This window comes from Mauremys reevesii, linkage group 22 (assembly GCF_016161935.1).
Source record: "Mauremys reevesii isolate NIE-2019 linkage group 22, ASM1616193v1, whole genome shotgun sequence".
Taxonomy (NCBI): domain Eukaryota; kingdom Metazoa; phylum Chordata; order Testudines; family Geoemydidae; genus Mauremys; species Mauremys reevesii.
In genome coordinates, this window is record NC_052644.1 from 205,987 (window position 1) to 233,743 (window position 27,757).

The 27,757-nt window shown below is 42.5% G+C and overlaps 1 protein-coding gene across 11 annotated transcripts in view; it reads right to left on the reverse strand.

Moving 5' to 3' along the window:
• LOC120388892 (leucine-rich repeat and fibronectin type III domain-containing protein 1-like protein) overlaps positions 1 to 27,757 on the reverse strand; it is a 218,216-nt gene that overhangs the window by 47,702 nt on the left and 142,757 nt on the right. For 7 of the 11 annotated variants that reach the window (XM_039511004.1, XM_039511003.1, XM_039511002.1 and 4 more), the window contains one exon: positions 10,257 to 10,307. The exons of 2 other annotated variants lie outside the window; for them this stretch is intronic. In XM_039511004.1, the coding sequence (XP_039366938.1) occupies positions 10,257 to 10,282 (26 nt within the window). In that variant the 5' untranslated portion in view covers positions 10,283 to 10,307. Of the gene's footprint in view, positions 1 to 10,256; positions 10,308 to 22,764; positions 22,849 to 27,757 lie in introns of all 11 variants that reach the window. 2 more of the 11 variants (XM_039511009.1, XM_039511008.1) reach the window with 2 other exon arrangements.

Below are 27,757 nucleotides of genomic sequence, written 5' to 3' on the forward strand. Positions count from 1 at the left end.
TCCAACAGTGGCCAATGCCAGAATGAACAGAACAGGTAATCATCAAGTGATCCATCCCCTGTTGCCCATTCCCAGCTTCTGGCAAGCTTTCTGAGCTGCAACTTGAAGTGGGAGAATGAGAACAGATATTAGAAGAGAAGCAAGAGCGGAGAAATAGCAGCATGAAGGCCTGGAGCTGGCCTTTCCCTTGCCTCACTTACTTATTTGACAGATACATTGGCAGCACCCCTCCTCAGGTATCATTTAGAAACACTGTGCCAGTACCACAAACAGACTCTCCTCCCCAGCTCCTAAACTCAAAAACACACTCAGTGTTGAAGGAAGTTCAGACAATTACCAAGGAGACATTAAATACTTCAGTGGTTTAATTAACAGACTCATACACTACAAGACCAGAAGGGACTTAATCATAGAATATCAGGGTTGGAAGGGACCTCAGGAGGTCATCTAGTCCAACCCCCTGCTCAAAGCAGGGCCAATCCCCAACTAAATCATCCCATACAGGCCTTTGTCAAGCCTGATCTTAAAAACCTCTAAGGAAGGAGATTCCACCACCTCCCCAGGTAACCCATTCCAGTGCTTCACCACCCTCCTAGTGAAAAGTTTTTCCTAATATCCAACCTAAACCTCCCCCACTGCAACTTGAAACCATTACTCCTTGTTCTGTCATCTGCTACCACTGAGAACAGTCTAGACCCATCCTCTTTGGAACCCCCTTTCATATAGTTGAAAGCAGCTATAAAATCCCCCCTCATTCTTCTCTTCTACAGACTAAACAATCCCAGTTCCCTCAGCCTCTCCTCATAAGTCATGTGCTCCAGCCCCGTAATCATTTTTGTTGCCCTCCACTGGACTCTTTCCAATTTTTCACATCCTTATTGTAGTGTGGGGCCCAAAACTGGACACAGTACTCCAGATGAGGCCTCACCAATGTTGAATAGATGGGATCTGCTGGCAATGCCCCTACTTATAAAGCCCCTAATGCCGTTAGCCTTCTTGGCAACAAGGGCACACTGTTGACTCATATACAGCTTCTCATCCACGGTAACGCCTAGGTCCTTTTCTGCAGAACTGCTGCCTAGCCATTCAGTCCCTAGTCTGTAGCAGTGCATGGGATTCTTCCGTCCTAAGTGCAGGAATCTGCTCTTGTCCTTGTTGAACCTCATCAGATTCTTTTGGCCCAATCCTCTGATTTGTCTAGGTCCCTCTGTATCCTGTCCCTACCTTCCAGCTTATCTACCACTCCTCGCAGTTTAGTGTCATCTGCAAACGTGCTGAGGGTGCAGTCCACGCCATCCTCCAGATCGTTAATGAAGATACTGAACAAAACCAGCCCAACGACTGACCCTTGGGGCACTCCGCTTGATACTGGCTGCCAATTAGACACGAAGCCATTGATCACTACCCATTGAGCCCGACGATCTAGCCCCCTATAGTCCATTCATCCAGCCCATACTTCTTTAACTTGCTGGCAAGAATACTGTGGGAGACCGTATCAAAAGCTTTGCTAAAGTCAAGGAATAACACATCCACTGCTTTCCCCTCATCCACAGACCCAGTTATCTCATCATAGAAGGCAATTAGGTTAGTCAGACATGACTTGCCCTTGGTGAATCCATGCTGACTGTTCCTGATCACTTTCCTCTTCCCTCTAAGTGCATCAAAATTGATTCCTTGAGGACCTGCTCCATGAGTTTTCCAGGGACTGAGGTGAAGCTGACTGGCCTGTAGTTCCCCGGATCCTCCTTCTTCCCTTTTTTAAAGATGGGCACTACATTAGCCTTTTTCCAGTCATCTGGGACCTCCCCTGATCACCATGAGTTTTCAAAGATGATGGCCAATGGTTCTACAATCGCATCCGCTAACTCCTTTAGTACCCTCGGATGCAGTGCATCCAGCCCCATGGACTTGTGCTCATCCAGCTTTTTTAAATAGTCCCGAAGCACTCCTTTGTCCACAGAGGGCTGGTCACCTCCTCCCCATGCTGTGCTGCCCAGTGCAGCAGTCTGGGAGCTGACCTTGTTCGTGAAGACAGAGGCAAAAAAGGCACTGAGCACATTAGCTTTTTCCACATCCTCTGTCATTAGGTTGCCTCCCTCATTCAGTAAGGGGCCCACACTTTCCTTGACTTTCTTCTTGTTGCTAACGTACCTGAAGAAACCCTTCTTGTTACTCTTAACATCTCTTGCTAGCTGCAATTCCAAGTATGATTTGGCCTTCCTGATTTCACTCCTGCATGCCTGAGCAATATTTTTATACTTCTCCCTGGTCATTTGTCCAATCTTCCACTTCTTGTAAGCTTCTTTTTTGTGTTTAAGTTCAGCAAGGATTTCACTGTTAAGCCAAGCTGGTCGCCTGCCATATTTACTATTCTTTCTACACATCGGGATGGTTTGTTCCTGCAACCTCAATAAGGATTCTTTAAAATACAGCCAGCTCTCCTGGACTCCTTTCCCCCTCATGTTATTCTCCCAGGGGATCCTGCCCATCAGTTACCTGAGGGACTTCCTTGAATTAATTCCTGCTGGAACTAGAGCATAGCTTTAAGAAAAACAGCTAATCGTGATTTTAAAATGTATATTGCTGGAGAATCCACCACAAAGCTTAGTATGTTGTTCCTGTTGTTAACAACCCCCATTGTTAAAAAGTGTGCCTTATTTGTAGTCTGAATTTGTCTAGTTCTGACTTCCAGCCATTGCATTTTGTTATACCTTTGTCTGCTAGACTGAAGAGCTCATTATCAAAAGTACCCATGTAGGTATTTACAGACTGTGATCAAGTCACCCCTTAACCTTCTCTTGGATAAGCTAAACTGACTGAGCTCCTGGAGTCTATCACTACTGGCATATTTTCCAATCCTTTAGTTATTCTCACGACTCTTCTCTAAACACTCACCAGTTTATCAACATCCTTCCTGAAATGCAGACACAAGAACAGGAGACAGTAACCTAGTAGCAGTTGCACCAGTACCAAATAAAAACTATTAATTTCCCTGTTCCTACTGTTTATACATCCAATGATTGCATTAGCTACAGCATCACACTGGGAGCACATGCTCAGCTGATTATTCACCAAGAACCACGAGGCAGTGCTATCCAGGATGGATGGAAATGTAATTAATAATGCAGAAAAGGCAGTATTCATTAAACATTTCTCTTCTGCATTTGGGAAAAACCCAGATGATATAGCCATACTACACGATGATGATGATGATGATGAAACACTTTTCATTCCAATGGTCCTTTCTGGCTTCAGGCAGAAAAGAAAACATGGCACATCCATTTCAGGTCATAAATACAGTTCCATCACTGGCCATCATGAGGCTGAACACAGCATTGTACCTAGAAAGAAAGCCTCTTACTCTCCCTCTCAAAACGCTCCTGTTTGCTGCTCACAAGTTTGCCACACAACTGACTTTCATCCTGAGCTTGGATGCTTAGTTCCACTCTCTCACTAAGAGAGCAATTAAACACTCAGAGACTTCCAAGAGCAGGGCTGATCAAAGGCCCAATGGTCACAGCCACATAGCCTGAGACAAAAACAAACCTGTCTTACCCCAAGAGCACAACCCATATGCATAGAACAAACAGAACAATAACAAACTGACCCAATCTCACTATCTCCAAGCACAAGATCCTTAGCTATACACTCTGAAACTCCCATATTTGCTGCCTGTTTGCTCCTCAGTCAGATTCCAAACGCACCACTTTCTAGTGTGTGAATCATATCTGCATTCTCCCTGCTTCCCCTCCCCCACCCGCTTATGCCATTCATGTGGGCCATGATCTATTTGTGAGAACGTTTCAGACTTAATTATAGACACAGTTGTATCACCAAAGCTTAGATTCAAAATTCCACGGGGCAGCATGCAGTAGCAGATTTGTATAAACATGCCCTTGAACAATTTTAGGAGTATGGCCTGGGTTTGGTGTACAGATTCCAGAAAAACAAATATCACAGGCTGTGACTAAAGCCATGTAAATTGAATCTGATCAAGAATTGAGCACTTACAACCTTTTAGATCATTCTCAGCAACAAGACTATGAAGCGAACAGATTTTGATGTCTGTTCTATTCCGCTCTCTCTGTGTGAGACCTCTGGAATTGTTAAACTTTTGCTGAGGACAGTAATTCAAATGGTTTTAACCTCAGGCTAAAGCTGTACTTGGACTGGTTCCAAAGATACATTATAATAACCAGGGTAGAAGGAGAAAAAGCAGTCTTCAACGCTATTTATAAGTGTGTTCAGGGACTGCAGGTTTCAGGGAAGTAACTACTCACCTATGCTGTGTATAATAACAACTGACATGTTAAAGCATTTAGTACATCTGATGGTCGGCTGATGGGTGCTTATACAGGAAAAAGCCTCTGTATGTCAAGGGTTACTAGCAGGAACAAAAATTCAGCATAAATTCATTCTTTTCAGCTGCAGCAAAATTTCTCCCCAACGAGACCTGATCTGAACAATAGCAACATCTGAAGCCTTAAGTTAGTTAATGTTATAAAGCTCCATCAAGACTAAAGAGAGCTAAAGAGCGTGACCAAAATAAGTTTTTGGTGGTTTCTGATGGATTTTTTCCCACTATAACAAAAAAGTTTAGCTTTTGTTAAGCTATTCTGGAATAAGTGTTACTTCTTACTAATCCTTTGGCAGGTTTCTTTCCCCACAAAATTTAGTAGACTGGACATAGTCTCTAACTTTGGGCCTGATCCAAAGCCTATTGAATTTAATGGGAGTCTTTCTAGTGATTTCAATGGTCTTTGGATCAGGCCCCTTTCTTGACAGCCTTTTCTCATATTGTAAGTCTGTATGGTGTCCACCTCTGCAAGCTCATTGAGTCTAGCAACAGTACTGGTGAGGAGATAAATGTAGAAGGCTGGGCTTACTAGATTTGAAAAATGGAATGAGATTTCATAATATTTACTGGAGTGAAGGACAGAAAGCAGTCCTGGGATTTCCTAGCTTTTGTCAGCTTCAATCAGACCCTCAATACTATTTTAATGACAGAAAGCAAAATCAAAACACAGCAAGAAAGGCGACTGGTGATGTGAGTTGTTTAAAAGACATCTAGACATGCCAGCTGTGAAAAAGCTGTGTGATCCCCGAAGCCTAAAGTGAAAAGTAATCCATAGAATAAGACACACCCATACATAGCGACAGGTACATTATATAGCTTAGTCCACCAGTCCAGCTTTCTCTTTGCTGATACCAGGAAACCATTATGATCTCTACAATGGTGCTACACAGTCACTGGTCCATCCCATCATGAATATCTGTAATCACACTGACAGCATTCAGATCTTATAATGCATGTATGTCCCCATTTACTTATATGGGTCATAGTACCCAAGTGTCTGAGCAAGCAAAACTCCCATTACAGTTTATGTAGAAGTTTGTAGAATTACGCTTTAAATTAACAATTAGCAGGTGGGACAATGTGGCCATTGTAGTTACTTTTGTGCTCATTTACCACCAACAAGTCTCAATTAAAACCAATTAATCTGTGGTTTTGTTAAGAGAAAATGCTGAGTGTCAGAGTGTCTCTTAAATTTTAAAAAATGGCCTGAATTTTCACAATATCCATATAATGAGACAGAGAGATGGGGCTTTAGTTTGACATTTTATCTAGAGGCAGAGCAGTTCCCAGTGCTGGACTGTCTGGAGGTAAGTCTACTTCTAAGTAAGCACAGTGATACATGGTATTCTTAGGTTCACTGTCTGTCTACGCACAGATCTATTATAAACTGTAGCAATGCAAAACTCATTCACAACCAAGTCCCTGCACTTTATACACCCACTATTGTGGTTTAATAAAGTCTATTATCTAATCTACTTGTTTGATTTCACCAGGATTGTAGCAGTAGTTCTCTACAACCTACAAAACTCAGGGCACTGAGCACCTTACACAATCAAGACCCTAGCATCACACTGTATACACACACACAAAGCACCTTATTAAACTGACATATTGTACGTGCTCATAATGAAATGAATGAACATGGAAGGCGTGAAGGAGGGAATAGAACCAAAGCCCTCCGGCTTCCTCAGTAAATGTTCTATTTAACAAGTTAAAGGCAATGTTCTACCATCTCCAGACAGCATGAGACTCATTTTCACCTGCAATTCTTTACAACAAATGATCATAAACATCAAAATGCTATAGTGCTTTCTATTAAATCTCTTACGAGTGCTCACAACAATGGAAAACAAAGGCATGAATTTCCATAGAGGCTATTTAACTTATGTTGGGTTTCAATAAATAATAACAAAAAAAAGAATTATTTGCATTTCTGTAGCACTTCCACCCCAAAATCTCCAAGCTTATTACAAGCATTAATATATTAAGGTATCTGGAGCCCAATACAGAGAGAGCACCCTGAGTTAATCTATCAAAATAATTCCACTCAGATTGCTCTCTTTAACCTATGTTGCTATTGCCAAAACTGGGCTTCAGAGTAAATGTGTCCCTCCTATCTCCTTAGGACTAGATTGTGTTATACGGGGTCATCTGGCAGTAAAGGATGATGCACAGCTGTCTACTTTGGGGTGCACAGGGAATCATCCTGCCTCAGGGAAAGGAATGCTTCTTACAACTTTTTGCCCACATGCTCAGGGTTTAACTGATCGCCATATTTTGGGTCGGGAAGGAATTTTCCTCCAGGGCAGATTGGCAGAGGCCCTGGAGGTTTTTCGCCTTCCTCTGCAGCATGGGGCACGGGTCACTTGCTGGAGGATTCTCTGCAGCTTGAGGTCTTCAAACCGCAATTTGGGGACTTCAATAACTCAGACATAGGCTAGGGGTTTGTTATAGAAGTGGATGGGTGAGATTCTGTGGCCTGCGTTGTGCAGGAGATCAGACTAGATGATCATAATGGTCCCTTCTGACCTTAAAGTCTATGAGTCTAACTGAACCAACTACCACAGTCCTTTGTGGATACAGCTTACTCTTCTGCCCTCCTTTGGCCAGTGCATTGTGGGGCAGAATTCTGTCCCTGTCTCCTTACCACCCCTTAGGAGGGCGGAGTCCTTCCAGGGCAGTTGGGAGGAAGCAGTCCTGCATTCTCCGAAGCACAGCAGCTGCAATTCTTCTTGTCCCTTTTGTGGGCTGCCCTTTCCCTTCTCCGCCCCCTCCATCTTGCTGAATAAGGGCCAGGGAGATTCTAGCCTTTAGTAAATATCTTCAAGAGCATTAATGTGGTTTATCAGGTATCCTTCTCACAGGATCTCTCTGCCATTCAAATTCCATACAGCCATGAACAACTATTTAGCATGTATTTGCTAGATCAACAATGACAACCAGTGATGTACCATAATGAAATTTAATCTCTGTAGAATTCCTGACTTTAAAAAAAGATGGGCCTGGGCTTGAACCTCTTATCCAAATATAGCAGAACTTGGTGGTGGGGTTTGGGTTTAGACCCAAACCTTGATCCCAGCTTTGAGGCTCTGAGCTACTGCTAATTAAAACAAAACAGGCCTCTGAGGCTCTTGTGTCCCCTAAAAGTTAAAAACAGCCACATGGGAGTTGGTGAGCTTCTTTCCATTGACTCCTATGCAGTAAAATCTCTCCCTAAATCATCGTTTGCCAAAAGATTCCTAAAAACACTGAGGATCCAATCTCCTCTTGCTGATGTAGGTGTAGATCCAGTGATGTTACAACTGATTTACACTGACCTAAGTGAAAGGAGAATCTCTTTGAAGACAAATTGCAGCAGAACAATCTTTCCTAAGAGCAGCCATGCAAAAAGAATAACTTTAAATTGAACACTGCACTTGTGTTTCCTAGAGACTCTCTTGGTACACTGGATTGGGCAGCATAGCCATTAGTCATTGCAGACACATAACCAAACTGTTCTGCTATCTATTCTGCCAATGGGGAGAGCCTTGAGATTCCACTATCAGAGCTATTAGAAAACTGAAATCAGATCGCTGAGGAGAGTTTAAATTGATTTGCGAAGGTAGAAGACCCAATAAAAGTCTATCAGGTTAGTAATGAGTTTCTTTTATGCAAACTCAGAACATTCTGTGTGGTTTCCTTGTTGGGGTCAGAATAAGTTTATTTCTATGGGAATTCTCCTAATCAGATCAGGAGGAGAATGAACCTACTGGCAAATCTGGTTACCGTGGTTTCAGGGGCTGGCTGTATTGATTTTTGAGGAATGTTTTAATCTCTTGACATGGAGGTTTTAATGCAGGAGGCATAAAGGACTGAAAATGCACTTCCTTTTTCAATACTTTAAAGGTGCAAATATAGATAGTTTTTCTCTGAGACATTTCGCAAGAAGAACAGTGCTTTACAAATAATTTTAACTGCAAGGAACATAAATTAGTACCCCGAATGCTACCTTGGTTGCATCTTGGAGGAGATATGGCTAGAGCTGGCAAGGAGCTGGCAAGGAGCTGGACTTCCAGTTCTGTGAAAAATGTTGAGTTCTTGGGAAACTGTTCATCCGAAATTGGGACAAATTTTTTTTAAAAATGACTGTTTTTGTGGAACTGAAAGTCTGAAGTATCTTTTTTCAGAAACATCAAAATGTTCCTGCAATGGGAATGTTTTGGTGTTTCTGAAAAGCAACACAGGGTCTTCAGTAGTTCCTAGCTCTCAGATGAGCACCTAGCAACTATAATCCACCTACCTACATCTGCCATGGATAATCAAAAATTCTAGCTAGTACAACAGCAGCCCACCTCCTGTGTGGGGCCTGGAAGCCATGGTAAATCATACCAAAGCTGTATCCACTCCATTGGCTCCCTGTCCTGGTTATGCTATAAAAACTGCCTGTGCGGGGCTTCTTGCACCTTCCTATGAAGAACCTGTAACTGGTCTCTCTTGGTGACAGGATATCGTATCAGCAAGTCTGATTAAGTATGTCAATCCCTTTGTTCTTATTAGTTCAGGCTACCTCAGAGGTGACCAAAACTACCATCAGTGAGACACCAAGCCAGTTTGACTCAGTGAAGATGCAGAAACTATACCTGGAATGCAATTCCTGGGAACTGGAATAGGGCACCCTCAATGAAACCCCTGGGGCTAGAGAAAATTAGCATGATCCCAAGTGTGACTTTTTTAGCATACACTGCACTGTAAACCCAAGTCTATGGGAACCACATGTGAGCATCCATACTGCACTAGAAACCTGGGTTTACAATTGCTGGACCTAGGTCTCACAGTCATGCTAATGTGTTCATACTGCTCTATGCAGACCTTCTGACTCAGGTCTATGGCTTGAGCTGCAGCCACACTGTAAAATGACAGGGCTTGGACCCGAGTCTAGGGTGCAACTTTCTAATTGTACAAAACCGAACACCCTAGCCCCACCCCCTTCCCCGAGGCCCCACCCCCGCTCACTACATTCCCCCTCCCTTGGTGGCTCACTCTCCTGCACCCTCACTCATCTTCACTGGGCTGGGGCAGGAGGTTGGGGGGTGGCTGGGGGTGCAGGATCTGGGGTCGGGCTGAGAATGAGGTATTTGGGGTGCAGGAGGGGGCTCCAGGCTCTGGGGTGGGGCCAGGGATGAAGGGTTCAGGGTGTGGGAGGGGGCTCTGGGCTGGGGCAGGGGGTTGGGAGGGGTACGGGCTCTGGGCTGGGGCCAGGGATGAAGGGTTTGGGGTGCGGAAGGGGGCTCCGGGTTTGGGGGGGGCTCAGGGCTGGGGTAGCGGGTTGGGGCTGGGGCGCAGGCTTACCTGCGGTGGCTTCCAGTCGGCGGCGCAGTGGGTGGGCTAAGGCAGGCTTCCTGCCTGTCCTGGCACCACAGACTGCACTGCGCCCTGGAAATGGCCAGCAGCAGGTCTGGCCCTAGGCGGAGGCGCACAGGCAGCTCTGTGCACTGCTCTCACCCGCAGCACCGCTCCCTCAGCTCCCATTGGCTGGAAACTGGGCAATGGGTTGCACATGGTGCCCTGTGGCCCCCCACCTAGGAGCCAGACCTACTGGCCGCTTCTGGGTCGCATTACGGTGCCAGAACAGGTAGGGACTAGCCTGCCTTAGCCCGGCAGCACCGCTGACCGGACTTTTAACGGCCCAGTCGACGGTGCTGACGGGAGCTGCCAGGGTCCCTTTTCGACTGGGTGTTCCGGTTGAAAATTGGATACCTGGTCACCCTACTTGAGTCACAGTGGGACATGGGCTCTGACTATGCACCCTTGGCAGGATCCTAGGACCAAGTCCTGCATGCTAGCTGACCTGCATCAGACTGATTTATGTGAGTATGGAACCTGAGTCAGAGCCTGGAGTTAGTATGCAGAGCAGACATACCTGTACAGGGCCTGGTGACAGAGCATTTTTTCAGTAGAATCCCTGCAAAAACTGAAAAATGAAGATTAAGACAGAGTGAGAGAGAGGGAGGAGCATAAAGTATGAGAGAGAAAGAGAGACCTCCCCATCCCCAGATAGATATATGATTAAGCATAGGATGGCAGAATCAGAATCTCTCTCAAATAATTCATGCTGATTGGCACTCAACAGTATCTAGGAAAGCATGATACATAGACGAGTCAGTGACACATTTCCCATAAATTAATACTTGTAAAGAAGTACAACTGATGTGAGACCAACCAAAACTGAACATTTGCCATTTGACAGGAAAAAACTGTTGGGGAGATATAAATCTGATAGAATAATATTCTTTTTGCATCACAGCCCTAAATGAAAGGAAAGTGAACTTTAGAAGAATGTACTTTTTGGACACTGATTGTATAATTTGCTGAAATAAATAAAACACTAATAGCAGAGTGAAGGAAATAGCACTGTTAAAAATACCTCTGCTTCACAGCTCCCCACAGCAGTAACAGAATCTGTTGTTCAAATTATTCCTAGCGTGAAAAATAATTTCTGTAAATTGTATGGGTTTAAGAAGGTGAAAAGCACAAATGTAGATTTTAAAAAACAACAACATTCCATCAGATAAAACAAAGCTCTAAAGCTGCTTTGTTGTTGTTGTTTTGAAACAACCAATCTACTTTAATCCTTAGTTTACGTGTAATTCGAACACGATCCATTTTATTTTCCAGTCAACACAAAGTTCAAGAAAGAAAACAGATTTTGCCCATATGACAGTTTAATATATTCTTTTCTTAACTGTTATTGTGACCAGTACCAGAAGCAGCATTGCTAACTCTCATTATTTTATTTTATGTCTCATAATATTTGGTGTTTCTCTTAAAGTTCCAGTTCTTTCCGTCATGTAATTACGAGATCTTAGTTTTCCTATTTTTTAAAAAGCCTGTTTTTAATTCTTATAGTTGCAAAGAAAAGCTTGAAAATGTGTCCCCAAAGGCTCAAAAAAACCAGAAGGGAAAGAAGCAGAACCCAACACAGATTGTTATACTTAGGGCTGGCGATTCTGTGGCAGGTTTCTGGGTCTGCCATTGAAATGTGACCTTTCTAGTGTTACAGATTCACACAAACCTGGGCTAAATTCCAAGCTGATTTCCAGTTTCTTATGGTCACTCAAACTAGTTTTTGCCAACGTCTCATAAGCCTTATTACACCTTGACCTAAATACACTAACAAATGTTAGCAAGGTCTCAATGAGCTCTCCCCTGACATCTAGTGCCACACTGGGTGGAAACATTTTAGGAGCAGACTGTGTTTGCATAGACACACCTACTCTGCCTAGGTGTGTATCATGATGAAGCTGCTTTGCCAAAATGATCCATTTTGGCTGGTTTGGGGTTACAAATCACTCTAGTATTTGAATGCAGGGGTAATTAAATGTTGTTATCCTTATTGTGTGAGTACAGGGCAGCAGAACTGTGCTTAGCACGCCCTGATTGAGGGGTCACCCTAAATATAATCTCACTTGCTAAACTGGGATTAGGGATGCCAAATCTCAGTGAAGATGAGTGTGGTTGGGGTCAGGTGTTCCTATTAGGTGGAGTGGATGTTGTTTAAACAGACCTAGACACCATTTGACCTGCTCCTCTCCAGTGTTTAATTATAACGCTGACAGCAAATACAGAACTTACACTTGCTGTGAAGTTCCCCACAGAGCTCGGTTAAGTGGCTGAATTTCAGAATGTGATGTCATGGGAGCAGCAAGCAGTGGCTGCCAGTGGTGGCAGAGATACAGTGGCAGCTGTGAGCCAATTGCAGAAACAGCAGCAGAGATATTGGTTGATGCCCCCTCAGGGATGGGAGGTGAACCCCTGTGAACATACCTCTGAACTCTGGGTCTTCGCTAACCAAGGACAGCCAACTATGAGTGGGATGCAGCGGAGGGAGAGGGGAGCAATGTGTTAAACCAACATTTGTTTGTCAGACTTCCACACTGCAAGGTGTGAAACTGAGGCAAAGAACACTACTGAACACATTGTGGGGCTGCGTTTGCTTATGATCGCAATCTTTTGAATGTGGGTGTGGTGTTGTCCCAAACTAATGCTTTGGTTCCCTTTCCCTTTTAATATAAGTTCTCTTTTGCTATACACCGACTCACTACTTGCGCATGGGGAAGTACTGACTCTTAGAGGCGCCCAGGCATGGTGTAAAGTTTTCCCAGACTACTGGGTTTGGGCTCAAGCCAGTTCTGTTTTGTATTGTTAAGAGGAACCCCTAGATCAGTGGTCCCCAACCTTTTTGTGGCCAGTAGCACATTCATGTTTTCAGAAGAGTGTGGCGGGCACCAACAATTTTTCAAGGCTTATTTTGTATTTGTACCTTAAATAATACGAAAAACATCATATTTAATATTACATAATACATGAATCCATAAGATAAAATGGTGATTTTACATGTAAAAGGTATTAATTAAATTATTCAGCAATTACTCTTTCACCTTACCATGTGAACTTGCTCTTTTTTATCTACCTGTAAGAAAAGTCAAGGAGTTTTTACAAAATAAATATCATAAACAGTTTTCATCTTATTTATTTTAAATAAGTAAAACATTGTTGAACTGCTGGCCCAAATATATTTATTATTCTTACTTTAACATAGAATGTAGCCTGCAGCCCCAGAGTTCTCTGTCCCTGGCAGGCGCGGGGCCATGGCTTCTCTCCGGCTTAAGCCACAGCCCCGCACCTGCCAGGGACCGAGAAAACCGGCGTCCACAGCCTGCAGCCCCAGAGTTCTCTGTCCCCGGCAGGGACAGGGCCGCAGCTTCTCTCCCCTGCTGGGCACTAGGCAGGCACACATAAATGCATGGCACTCGCAGGCACTGCGTTGGGGATCACTGCCCTAGATATTGAACTTGCCCCTTTTTGCTTCCAACTCCACCAGGCAGAAGGGTTACATTGGGAATGAAACAATACTGGAAAAAAAGTCCAGACATTTTTCTACAACTCAGTTGAAATAAAAATGAATAACATGGGTCACCTTCCCCCTCAGTTAGGGTCCCCCAGCAGAGTCCCTCTCCTGCTCTTAGCTCAGTGAGGATCCCCCCAGAAGAGCCCCACCTCCTTCTGCAAAGGTACTCTGATGGAGCTCCTACCCTCTTGCTCAATGGGGTGGGGCAGGATTTATCTCCCCACAGAACAGACTACTGGCCCCATTCCCAAACCTGAAGGATCCATGCCAGGGAGTCCCCCAAAGTCCCTGGTGCTATGCCTCCACTGAAGACAGGGCACCAGGAACTCCCTCTGCCCACAACCTCCTCCTGGGATACTTGTTGGGGAAGGGCTATTTTGGGAAGCTAGTAAAAAACCCAGTTCCGTCTGCGTGGAGTCAAGACCCAGGTGTTCCCCCCTGCAGAGTCCAGGAGTTGTGGGGATAGGAGTGTTTTTGGGGTTTTTTTTGGGTGAGGGGTGTTGAAGTAGTTTGGTTACATTATATTTTACAAGACTGTGAAAACATTTAATTAAATGACTCCTCACTACTCTGCAAATTGGAACTTGTTGCTTAAACTGAAACCATCTTATGAGCAAGGTCTGGATAAAACTTTATGAGAAGTGTTTAGTGGTGCTATAATCTCACTAATTTAAAGTGCTATAAAACAACTTTCTCTATGTATACAGGACTATAAGGTGAGTCAAGAGTCATAATTTTCCCTTGTGTATGACTCCTTTCTGATATGGATATTTAATATCTGCTATAAAGTTAATGTGCCTACAATTGTTAAACATCTCAGAGTATTGAATTTGGATGTACAAAAATTATATATCACCACCAGACCTTTTACAGTTCTGCCTCCCCCCAGTCAGTCAGTCATGTTGCCTATAATTTATTAGGGTGTTTTACTTTCCTTCATGAAGGCCAAGTTGACTGTTAGGTCATGGAGACACTGTTTATAAAATATGTTGCAGTCAATGATGTGAAATTAAACTAGCAGCTAACATACATTATGAAAAATACTATATCAATATGTAAAACTGTAATTCTCTTTAGAACAGAAGTGGCAATTTTATATAAAATGAACTGCAACTCCACAATGCTCACTGCTTTACATCTAGATTAAACCCTTCACAGTTTGGTACTGGGGGGTGAAAGGGGAAGGTGAATTATTACCTCTCCTGCACCTCAAGTCTTATTAACTAAGCCCAAGTGGTGCGATTACATATAATAGCCAAGAACATAAATATTTTCATGCAAGTCAGCTAATTTTAGGAAATGTCCCTTACAATATTAAATAATAAAATCCACATATTACAATAATATGTTACAGTTATATATGCATTCTTCCCAAAGAATTCCAGAACACCTTGCAACAAAACAAATTTATACATTGCAGCAGAACCTCAACATTGGTTTACCACCATTAACCTAAGTGTAGTTGCACTTATTTATACCAAGCTGAATTTGGCCTTAACTTATGTGTTCATTCTCTCTCTCTCTCTCACACACACACATTTATTTTTGTTTGCCCAGAAAATACCTTCTTCATAACTGAAATAATTATTCTTGCTATTATTTCAACTGTAGTGTGCCCCCAGTGTGCCCAGCCCTTTACCAAAACAAATGAAGATAAAGTCCCTGCCCCACAGAGTGTACAGTCCAAAATACAATCACCATGGGATGAACAACTCTAGACAGTAATTCAGGAGAATAAGTGAATAACGCTGAACTGGACAGGGCACTGGGAACTAATGGCTCAACTCTTACAGAGAGTTCATTTGGAACTTTAATGACCACAAACAGTCAGGACTTGGGTTTCATGTCTCTCCAGAAAGAGAGTCTCATGCCTTCACCTGCACAGCCCCCCCTCCCAACCTGCTGATATCAATGGGAGCAGGATCTGCCCCCTACTGAGTCACCACCACCACTCACTGCAGCACCAAGTTTTTTCTTGCAGGCCTCCCTTTAAGTTACTCAATGAACACATTCTGTGGAAATGTTGCTCCCTTATCAAACCAAAGCCATTAAGATTGTGGTGACAAGTCATTCTGGTCAATTTCCTTCAGTAGATCCTGTGCTTGTATTTTGTGTTGAAAGATGATGATAATTTGATCACATTTATTAATATGTTTTACAAATAGGAAATAAAGGAAAATTATCAGAATTGCAATAAGTCTCACATTTTCTTTTGGAATTTATGCCTAAAAGTGTTAGTATTTACTGAGCTGCCTATCATAGAATATCAGGGTTAGAAGGGACCTCAGGAGGTCATCTAGTCCAACCCCCTGCTCAAAGCAGGACCAATCCCCAGACAAACTTTTTTTTTTTTTTTTTTTTAACTCCAGTTCCCTAAATGGCCCTTTCAAGGATTGAACTCACAACCCTGGGTGTGCTCAAACCACTGAGCTAACCCTCCCTCCATAGTCAATCTCTGGCCAGAGCACTAATCAGATGAAGGATATACATCTAATTGAATCATGTTTGTCAGGTTTCAATTATGTTTAAATAATTCTCATATCTGCCACTATAAACTGTGGCACTAGATTTGCAGATGCTATGACAAGATAGCACACAATGTATAAAATTTCTAATTGTCTGTTATCAACTTCTCCCTCTGACAATGACTTCCTGGACTTTGAGTAAGTTTACTCTACCCTGTCTCTCCTCAATATTTCAAGATACTTCTGGAGAAACCTACTGAAATGCAAAACACTTGAAAGGGAGGCAATGCTCACTGCCGACTCTCTCACAGAGGATATTAAAAAAATAAACTTTGCTTAAGAAAAAACAAAGAAGCTTTTAATGCCAACTTTGTTCAGATGGAAGGTTCTTCCCCACCTACTCTGGGAAAACAATTTATAAAGCAAAGCATTATTAACAACAGAATACGCATAATCAAGCTTGGCTATAATCCCAATCATATGTCCCTCCAGAGTCTTAGCTAAGGGCCACATTCTGCCCTGGGAGACAGAAGTAGACCTAACTCCCACTGAAGTTAATGGGCAGACTCTGTCTGAAGGCAGAGTCCAGCCCTGATTCTCAAGATGCTACCATTTTGGTTTCATTATCTTTGATACCCTCATAGCACAGGTGTAAAGGACTGCACATGTTGCAGGGTAAAGAAACAGCTTCTGTCTCTAGTAGTTCAGTAGTACCTATAAAAACGTATTTCTATGGCAATCGGATAATCCATGTCTAGTCCCTAACTGAAAATACAAAACAATCTTTCAGCCCTATTTCACTTCCAAGTGTTTTGGGGTTTGTTTTTAGTTATTTTTGTATTTTATTTTTTTAAATAAGCTTGCTGTGTTGAAGATTTAAACATTTGCATTTGAATTCCTTTACATTTGTCTGTATCACAAATTCCACAATAATAACTTTCCACAGAAGAAATTCTGGGATATTTACAGTGAATCTGAGGCAAATATACTACTGTAAGAACTTTATCTTCCTTTTAGAGGAAATGATGCTGATCTTTGATTTTCAGACTACTGTCTTCTTCCTTCATAGAGGCCAGTGTCCCCGCCTAGACTACTACATCCCTAGAGCATGCAGATTTCTGGTATACAATTGTTCAAGTATAAGTAAAATATATATCTTACTGTTAGCTTTCCTCAAGCAGTCTGCTACTAGACATGTTAACATTGTAAAGGTCATTTGGTCACCCTCCATCTCTCTGCCTAGAACAGGGGGGGCCAACCTGAGCCTGAGAAGGAGCCAGAATTTACCAATGTACAATGCCAAAGAGTCACAGTAATACGTCAGCAGCCCCCCATCAGCTCCCCCCTCCTAGTGCCTCCCACCCACCGGCAGCCCTGCCAGTCAGTGTCTCCTCCTCCCTCCCCACACCTCCCGACCAGCTGTGTCATGGCGTGCAGGAGGCTCTGGATGGGAGGGGGGGAGGAGTGAGGGCACGGTAGGCTCAGGGGAGGGGGTGGGAAGGGGTGGAGTGGGGGCAGGGCCTGTGGCAGAGCCAGGTGTTGAAAGTGAGCACCCCCTGGCACATTGGAAAGGTGTCACCTGTAGCTCCAGCCCCAGAGTCGGTGCCTATACAAGGAGCTGCATATTAACTTCTGAAGAGCCGCACGTGGCTCCGGAGCCACAGGTTGGCCACCCCTGGCCTAGAGAATGAAACATTATTGTTGAAATGCAAAACTCCTGTGCAGTAGATTGCCCAGACTGAGCCAAATTCTGCATTGTCCATTGATTCAGCAAGTCCACTGATTTCAATGAGGCAGCAAAGGGTGTGTGTCAACATGGGATTTAGCCCTTTCAATCTAACATTGGGGAGGATACTTTTGAACTGTTTCATCTTGAGAAATGTGTGCATAAGTTGGGCAAATGGCTGTGCAAACACATCCCTGACACCTAGGTGACATAAATTTGATAGATGCAGCTCAGTAAAGAGTGGGAAATATTCTGACTCATATACCCTTAACATCTAATTCAGCAATATTTGGGACAGCAGGCAGTCTTTTCCTGCTTAGGATATAGCATGAATTACAATTAGCTACTTTACCTTTCACACTTGACGGAGGGAAACATTTTGCTGTAGTGCTGAAATCTCGGATACTAGAGTCTATGAGGCTCACGTTGATGACTGTTTATTCTTTACCTGGTTGTTTTGTTAGCTAGCACTGCAAATTCTTTATCTTCCTGAATTCAAAAGTATTCCCAAAGACATAAGAGAGAGACTGCTTCTTGCCCAGGATTTCCTATTCTCAGCAGGGACTGAAGGACAGAGATAATCCCACGCACAGGCTTAGCTGGTCTACTTAGCAGACAGACAATGAAAAATTGCTTCAGTGACTTTAAAAATAAACAAACGATTTAATGACCAGGCTAATAAGGGAAAAGTGGGGAGGTTTTGAATTGGAGCTGTCTGAGTCCTGCACTGGAATGAGACACTGGAGTGTGTGCTACACTTCTTCAAAGACTTCAAAGACACCATCAAAGCAGAAAGCATCAAACTTGTAGGCTTTTACTAACTCATTTCTAAATCTACAATGTCAGCAGGATTCTAGTCCCAGGTTGGCTGCTTTATATTATGCATGCAAAAGAAACTGAGGTGTCCAAAGTCAGGAAGAGAAGATACTCTATTTCACTGTGATGGTTCAATCAAAAATTTGATATGCATAAACTACAGTACATGGCTTCTCTGAGGTCCGCTGACAAGATGAGGTTTTATTTAAGTGAGGGGCCAGAACTGTAGCAGGAAAATATATTCTTTGATACCCAATGTGGGTGTGGATGAGCTTCTTGGAGTAACAGTCTTGAAAACCAGGAAAAGGCCAAGTCTGAGGAGCAATTCTAATATCAGGTGGTGTGGAAGGTAGTGAAATCTATGGGTGTGGGGCCAGGAGACCAGGGTGCTATTTCTGAATCTAAGGCCCAGTATGAGATGAGGGTGCACAGCACTCTGCAGGACTGAATCGTAACTCACTAAGCATGAAATAGGTAAGTGGTGCATAGCCCTTGCGTTTGCCTTTTGCACAGGCATTACCTTGGACAAGTGGGGTATATAGGATGTAGGAGAGGTAATACCTCTGAAAGTCAGAGCACTCGCACTCTTGAGTGGTTCTCTTTCACTGGTCCTCACTTCACACCCAGCGCTCATCTGTGGCTCCAAGTAGCTGCCCATACGTGGCAGTACACACACAAACTGGGACACTGGCTTCAACTGAATGAGGGCAGCCATGGAGGTACACCCATGGTGAGGGGAAATGTTGCATGGAATACGTAAGGCTTGACAAAACACAAAGGATTCAATGATTATCCACTGCAGCTAATCCAGGTCCCAGTCGTCATGACCCTTCCTGCACTGGTGTTTTACTTACGCAGCTGATAGAATGATATTGCCTCCATGCAATGGTCTCGTCATTTAAAAAACAGTGCACAGGCATTCACGTATCATAGAAAGAAAGTCCAGTGGCAATGGATGAGTAGTGAAGTGACAGGCATAGGTGAGCACTGGGATTCCAGTCGGAGCCTGCACGCTTGTGTGTGACATCTGTTCATGAGCTTGCTCCTCACAGATTGGATTATACAGCCACATGGGAACACAAGTGATGTGGTGACATCCTCACTGGATACAGCAGACAGTCATATCTTGGACAATGCAGTGTTGTTGTAACCATGTTGGCTCCAGGATATTGGAGAGACAAGGTGGGTGAGGAAATATCTTGAACTGGATCAACTTCTCTTGGTGAGAGAGACAAGCTTTTGAGCTTTCTAACATCTTGGACAAGTCACTTGACCTCTCTGCGACTCTGCTTCCTCATCTGTAAATTGGGGCTAATTATACGGACAAAGTCTAGTAAGAGGCTTTGAGATCTTTAGCAAAAAGATGCTGTGTTAAGTACAAAGTCTTATTATTATGTATTATTTTTATTGTGTTATAGAGTCCACAGCCTACAAGTGAGTCAGAGTCCTTCTCAATTTCTTTTTTTAATTTATCTAACTTTTTCTCATATTCCTCCTTTGATACTCACTCCTGACTGCCAGGTATTGACGTTTGTTTGATGGTGCCCATAGCAACATCTGCTGTTAGCAACATGTCTGTCAGCTTCAGCAAACAAAACCAAATTCTGTCAATAAAGCAACTGATCCACCAATGAACACAGGCTCAGCCAAGCAAAACCAACTTCTCAAAGCAACTCTCTTTCATTAAGATCTTAAAACTTGCTGCTATCTAAATCTCTGAGCCACATTACCAGCTCACCTTTACCCTTTTTAAGAACTGTATCTTCAGAATGCTATTGTTTTGAATGGCAAATCCTACCCTATATTATGATAGCTAAACATTACTCTGTTTTTCATAATCATAAAAGTAACAGATTATGTTAGAAAATATCTGCATATTCTATATTCTGCCATTTCTGCATCTGTGCAGTGTTTCCCCTATGATTTAAACCCATGGAAGGAGGGAAAGTCAGACTTGAGATTGAAAGTCTGAGTTAACTGTAACTCCTGCCATAGCTTCCAAAGTTTTGCAAAAACAAATCAATTATTCAGATAGCATTTTTCCCCTCTGGATTTCCTTCAGTGTGCTCTTGAAATCTGACATTTAAATGTACCCAAAATGCTAAGAACATATGTTATTCACCCCTGAAAAATTGTAAGTTAATTAGAGGAAAGCAAAAAAGAATAAACTGCTGTATTTTTTTAAAAATTACTCTAATCATGTATTTTGTTGATTACTGTGGAAGTGAGTGGGCTTGGTTCAGGTGCCAACAATCAGTGAAAAAATTGCCGCATAGGTATATGTATATTAATTACCCATTTTTAAAACAGCATAATTCTAGGCCTGATGTTCTCTCTCTCATTTTTTTCTATCGCTCCTTCCACAGTAGTATCTAACCAGTGATATTCCCATGTGTGGGCTTGTCATGAGGGTGGAAGACCTGTCCTATTTTTAAGATGGCACAGAAAGAGTCTCGCAGACTTAGCAGTCTTTCTGCAGTGCCTTAGTGCCTCTGACTTCCAATTTTTGCACTCTGTAGTATGCTGCGACCTCTGGAGCATACAATGCCAGATACTGCAACGTTTGAAATAGAAATGTCATTTATAATAAGAAGTCTCATTCAACACTGAGTGTTTCTAACTATGCACATACAGACATATAATACGCAATGGCATCTTTCACCATTATAGCTCACTTTTTAAAAAACAACATATAATTTTTTGTATACAAAAGCAAGGAAATTATGGATTTCATGCTGCCAGAGAGGGAGGGGGCATTACAGTTAATACCATATGGAGTGAGAAAAATACTACATAAGCACAAAATGGCTGAATTATGGTTGCTGCAGGAACCAGACCTCTGGATTGCCTCGCTTACATGCTTTTAAAATCTCAACCATGCTGTTTCCGTAATGTAGACATTTGCATGTAATATGTGCAAAATAAGGAAATGATACAAATTGATTTACTCTCTAAAGCTGCTAGTCCTAAATTGGTTCTTGTAGATGTACTTTTATTTGATATGACATGCTCCCACAGTGATAGGATCTGTCATAAGAGCATTCAATTCCAGCATTGCTGGTGATTACAAAAGGGGAATTAGCAAAGCCAGAAAAAAATATCAGAAAATTAAGAGAGAGATAATGTTTAGGAAGCATACAAGTATCTAAATGATCAGTCAGAAACCAAGTTAGGAAACCCAGACAGTGTGTGTTAGCAACACCCAGGAAAGTTAATTTTCCAGCTAGCAGCCAAGTCACAATTCTACAAGGAGAAAATTAATGAGAATGGTGAGAGGATGATACATTCAGGCTATGGCTACACTTGCAAATTTGCAGCGCTGCAGCAGGGTGTGAAAAAAACACCTGCTGCGCTGCTGCTGCTCGCTATAAAAGCAAGTGCCAGTCCAGTCCCAGCGCCCAGCCTCAGCCCGCTGCCAGCCCGCTCCCCCCACCCCAGGGAGAGGAGAGACAGCAGCGGGGGGAGAGGGTTCTTCCTGGGGCTTTGACTGGACTTACGCTCGCTCGGCGCGCCGCTGCGGCGCGCTGCGCAGCTTGCTAATGTGCATGTAGCCCCAGACAGATTCTGACAGACGGGAAAAGTTGACTATGTCATAGGGTAGGGGTATGGGGGAAATTAGATGAAGTGTTACCTGTCTAGCATGCTTCCAAATAAACCTGTACGAACCTACATTTTATGTTTCTTTATAAATGATCACAATATGGAAAAACTGCCAGACATAATAGTCTTATCACATCAAACCTGATGCAAGAACATATCTTTAAAATGCTTCCTTCACTCTCTTGAATAAAACACAAAGGAAAATGCCTTATTGGATGAAAGTTGATGATGTAGATCAGCTTTGCTGCCCTTCCCCACAACCTATTTTCCTGAATCAAGGGGCAACTTCCTTGATGAACTGAAAGTTGTGCTTTCTGCTGTTTTGTAGAATTAAGAGGGCTCAGGAGACTATTTACCAGTTATGAAGTCGTCTTAGTATGGCAACACCACAATTAGAATCATGGATTGCATGTCAATATGGCTCTGTTTCACCAGTGAAATACACAACACTCAGAGAATAAGGTCTCACCTATCTTGTGTACCCTTCACAGCAGCACAGAAGGTCCTGCATGAACATGTGTGGCCATCAAGAAATGTAAACATTATTGTGGATTAAATTTAAAAAAATAAGCCTAGATGTTTAGAATATGGAGGCTATTCCCCGGCATATTCTAACAATTCTTACAGGTGCCATTTTTTAAAGCAATCCTTGAATATTGAGAATTAAATTGAGACTATTTGTTTAAATCACCTTCTATTTCTATTGGCATCACTAGAAAAAGATTAATATAACAGGCAGAGCAATATCTAATAGCAAGATGTACAGTGGGATATTGAGCCATTGTTAATCGAATTCAGAATTCCACTCTGTAGAGGATACACAACAGAGATGGTGGCACAGACCTTGACAGGCTCCATTGAAATACAGCTAGTTTTTAGTTGTAGGTTTGATCTACCTCTGTCATCTCCTTACCTCACCTTGGCTCAGGCCTGCTGTCAGCTCTCAAATTCCACTGTTTGATGCTTCACTGCATCTCAGTTTACTAGAAGAAAAAGCCTGAACAAATAAAAATCAGTTTCAGTGTTGCACACACTATGAAAAACTCCTGGATCCACAATGCCAGGAGATATCTCAGCCTTCCAACACCAAATTTCTTCCTATAAGACAGTCTGCCCCCACTTCCGAAACAATTTAAATAGTTAATTAAAGCAGGAAAAACCCTGGGATTGGCAATGCTGTCTAACTCTGTGCCTACCCGGTGGGTGTGGATTTAATGCAGTATTCGTTTCAAAGAAGGTACATGCAGAGTGACACACTTTGTACTATTGAAGGGAATGCAAGCAAGGTTACAGTAAATGTAACACACTAGCAGCATAGATGCCACATTCCCCTCTGTTGTCTGGTCCACTAGAGGAAGCAGCCTTCTACTGCTACCAAATAAGAGTTCCTCTTTTACTAAAAGTGCTAGAGTCTGTGCTGACGGACCTGTATTCAAACCATGCTGACAACCCAAATAGAGGGGAAGCCCTTTTAACAACTCATCTGAAGCCTTCAGAATATTATCCACCAAACAATGAGGGGTAAAATCTGCATGGAGCAAACCTCAAAATGTAGGAATGCTAATATACTTCTTTTCCTGCATCATCCCTCCTAACGCAAACTTTGGTCTTAGTGTCTCAGATTTCAGTCTTATACAAATCCATTTCACCACCTGATTCCTTCTACCCACATCAGACCCTTCTCCTCCTGCTCAGCACAACTGGCTGAGTCCTCTCCTCCTTTCACCTCTTTGCCTGCGACACAACCCAAGGTCCATTCTACCCTGATCTGTACCTAGGCCAATAACCTCTTGAATGTACAGTGGGATCTGACTACATCTGCTGGGCCAGCTGCTGTTTTGAAATCGCGTAGGGGCTTCCACGTGTCAGAACAGAATGCATTTACCACGTGATCACTCAAAATCAAGATATCTGCAGACAGCTGGAGGCAAATCAAAGCTTCCAGTCCTACTGAGATCCCCACAAAAGACATGGTGGGATATGGGGCACATCGGACCAGAACAAGCTTTGGACTTGGTAGAAGTCTATGTATCAGAAGAGATCCTTCAAAATGCCTGGGCTCAGTTTGGTGTGTGGCCTGTCACTCATCTCCTTAATATCTCCAGCTCAGCCCCACAAAGCCCTTATCTGTTCTTTAGATGAGTTGTTCAATCCAAATGCTTCTGGCTTGTCCCTAGCAGGTGCTGTCCAGGTTATAGATCCCAGGGTACTTTTGGAAGAGAAGTAGTAACAAACAGGTGTCCTAGCCAACACTGCCCTTTCTAATGACTGAAGCGCTGCATTAATTAGTGCTAAGTACACAATAGCTGCTACATTCATCTATATGAAGGAGGGTAGCTCAGTGGTTTGAGCATTGGCCTGCTAAACCCAGGGATGTGAGTTCAATCCTTGAGGGGGCCATTTGGGGAACTGGGGATTGGTCCTGCTTTGAGCAGGGAGTTAGACTAGATACCTCCTGATAATCTATGATTCTATATGCACTTTCATTACTAACACAATTATTTAAGCAGTGGTTAGTTTCATATCTTAATGACAGGCTCCTTAGAAATGTCTTCAGACAGACAGATGGTTACATATAGTGATAGTGTCCAAACTAAAACTATATTCTATCTTATTTACAGATGCCACTAATTAATGAGCATATAAAATAAGGAAAATTGCCACAGCTGACTCAAAAGCTACAAATTAACTATTAGGCACATTTCATAATCACAAAGCCTAACTCCTGATACCAGATTCCCCTGGAGGCTAGAGATAAAATGACACTGTTTTTCAGCTGCAGCTTCCTGTATGTAGAATATGGATGAATCTTGGGGAAGGTATGACATAACGGTGTGGCTTATTATGGAATATGCCAGTATATTTGGTGCCCTTGGATAATGGCAGGTTGGGGTTATTTGATTTCTGCCCAGTTTTGGAGTTTGTACACATATACTTCAGTATCACATGGACAATATCCAGTTTCTCCTGTTTGGATAAGGCCTGGCAGCTTTCACCAAGGTTGACCACAGTCACAAATGATTGCAGTGTGCTACCCAGCTCCTGACCATGGAGAGCCTTTGGCCAAGACAGTTTTGCAAAAACAAATGAAATCCTGGAGTATGTTAGTGCGGCCCTGCCACTGGAGCTCTCAAAAGAACTGCATGGATGGCACAAATTCTTCTGTTTTGTGACCTTGCTTGACAGTAATGTTTACTATCCTCTTTGGAGTCTGGTACTCCTTTCACTGCCAGGTATCATCAAGGATTATTGACTCTGTACATATATATATATATAACATTTATTGTACTCTGGTCCAAAATGCACAGCAGACAAACTGCTGTTATCTTCTAATAATCATAATTTTTCCTTGGACACATTATCCAATCCGATCAAATTAAGGGAAACAGAATAAAACAAAATGTCCCTAATTTCCAGCTGTAACCTCCATTAATGAATTCAATGGAACCAGCTATATATCTGAACTTGAGATTGTTTCCATGGTAAGACACAATACGTTTGATCCAAGGGACTGGCTAAGCTAATAAAGGCCACCCTTATCCCCCACCAGTCATCAGGCTGGCTCAGCCCTCAACCAAGTTAGAGTGACTTGACACTGCTATAATTTGCAGCAGTTTATAACAGTGCCTGAATGGACTTTGCACCAGCTAAGGCTCCCTGGAACACAGTTCTCCCTACACTTCCTACCCAGGATGCTGTGAGAGAAATGGCATGCACCAGTCTTGTGCCACGTGAGGACTCCCCGATACCAGGAGACTTCTCAGCTGGGTGGTTAAGCCAGCAATTACAACCTCTTTATTCCATATTGTTGGGCAGTAATTGTCAATATGCAGTTATCTAGAGCAGTGGTTCACAAACTTATTTGATCGCACTCCCCTTCTTTATAGTAAACTTTGTGGTAGTTTGCGTACGCCACCCTGCCACACAGATACATATACACAGGTAAAAAAATCAACACGCAACTCTCACTAAATATTAAAAACAGTGAGGCATTGATTCAAACAGAGTCATTGAAGTATAGAGTAATGTAAATTTGTATTGAGCTATGCTTACTGGCATCACACTGTAGTTACTAGTGTGATGGGAGCGCCTGTTTTTGAGGCAGAGCAATTCCACAAATTACGCAAATGAGCCAACAATCCACTGTAATAAGAGCAAAAGCAAAACTGCGATTGTGGTCAATGCGCACATCACGTCGTAGCATATAGAATAACATACAGATGGCAACGACTTTGTATAATGCTATGCAAGCTTAACAGAAATTTGTCAAAATGCACAGCATCATCTAAAGTAAAATGCACACCACCATCTGAGGACCTGATATGTCTGGAGGAATCAGCTCTGCAAGTCATTCATTCCTAATGAAGGGCCTGATCCTGCATAGTGATGAGCAATCTCAGGTCACTAAAGGGAATAGAAGTAAGGGTGTTCAGCACGACAAGTGGCCAGAAAACACATTCTCCATCCAGCAAAATATTTTTGAGATTCTGAAAAAATGTTCATCCTAACTCAGGACAAAAGCCCAAATTTCAAATGTTTTGTGAAACAAAATTTAGAACACAAAATTCATTTCAGGTCAATCAAACATTTTGTTTTGATAAATTCAAACTGTTTCCTTTTGATTTTGACTATTTTTTATTTCTGAAAATTTTGTTTACATAAAATACATTTCTAAAAGTAGTTTTGAAATTAAAAATCAAAAGCTTCTGTTTAAAAAATGTTGAAATGGAACGTTTTGTCATTTCCAAAATGATTTTTATTTTCTTCCCTAAACAAAATTCTGCCAAAATTGATATGAGTTTACAAAACTGTTCAGTTGTCCCAAATGGCATTTTTCCAATGGAAAACTGCTTAAATAAAATATTTTTGACCAGCTCTACTCTGCACCTCTAAGGATCATAACCAAAAAGCATCCTCCAAGCAATAAGTAGCACGTTTCACCCACCTTAGAATTTGGTGCCATTTTGTGTAGTATGCAGATAAATGCCTATTAACTCCATAATGGCAGCATCATCTCTGCTCACTACCACCAGATAAAAATAGGAATTGGACTTTCTGCCATAGTCACACCTTTATAAATTCCTGATTATTATTTTTCAATAACAAATGTAATTCAGTTTCCTGAAATTAATAATGACCTGCAGGCAATACTTCTCCAGCTGAATTCATTGCTGCTAATCTCTGCGGAAGTACAGATTCAGTAATAGCAAGTTAACTTTAAAAAGGGTTTTGTGACATTGGCTTCTAACACCACCTAAACTCCAAAGTACTGTAACTACTACTGCTGCTAGATCATCGTGTATGGCCCCCATTCAAGATCCTTCAGGATAAAGAGGAGAATCCTGGGTATCTTTTAAACATATAGGGCTGTAGCACTTGCAGGCAGTAGTGTGTTGTGCTTTGCCTGCTGAAAAGGACAGAAAACATGCACTTAATGAGCCAAATGTAACTTTCGGTTTCACCAGTGCCTTTGCCTTGATTGGATAAGGGCTATCTTGCTGGTGCAAAATCCAGAGAAGACTGAGCAAATGCTGGTTAGCTGTGGGAAACAACCAGAAAAACTTGTAAAGGATTACAGGCTTGAACCAAAGCCTATGGCAGTCAATGGAAAGACTTCCACTGATTTCAATGGACTTTGGATCAGGCCTTACATCAGCAACTCTGATTGCAAGAGTGTGGCATCACTAAACAGGTTCAGAGTTTAGGAGTCTTAGTACATCAGTACTTAGTACTCTTGGATACTCAGGTATCAGCCATTGCCAAGAGCTCTCTTTCCATCTCTATGTGGTGATACAACTGTGACCATTCCTTCTGGGCAAGGCCCTTGCTACAGTTATCTGCACCCTTGTAACCTCAAGATTAGACTGCAGCAATGTGCTCTATTTGAGAGTCCATCTTGAGTCCAC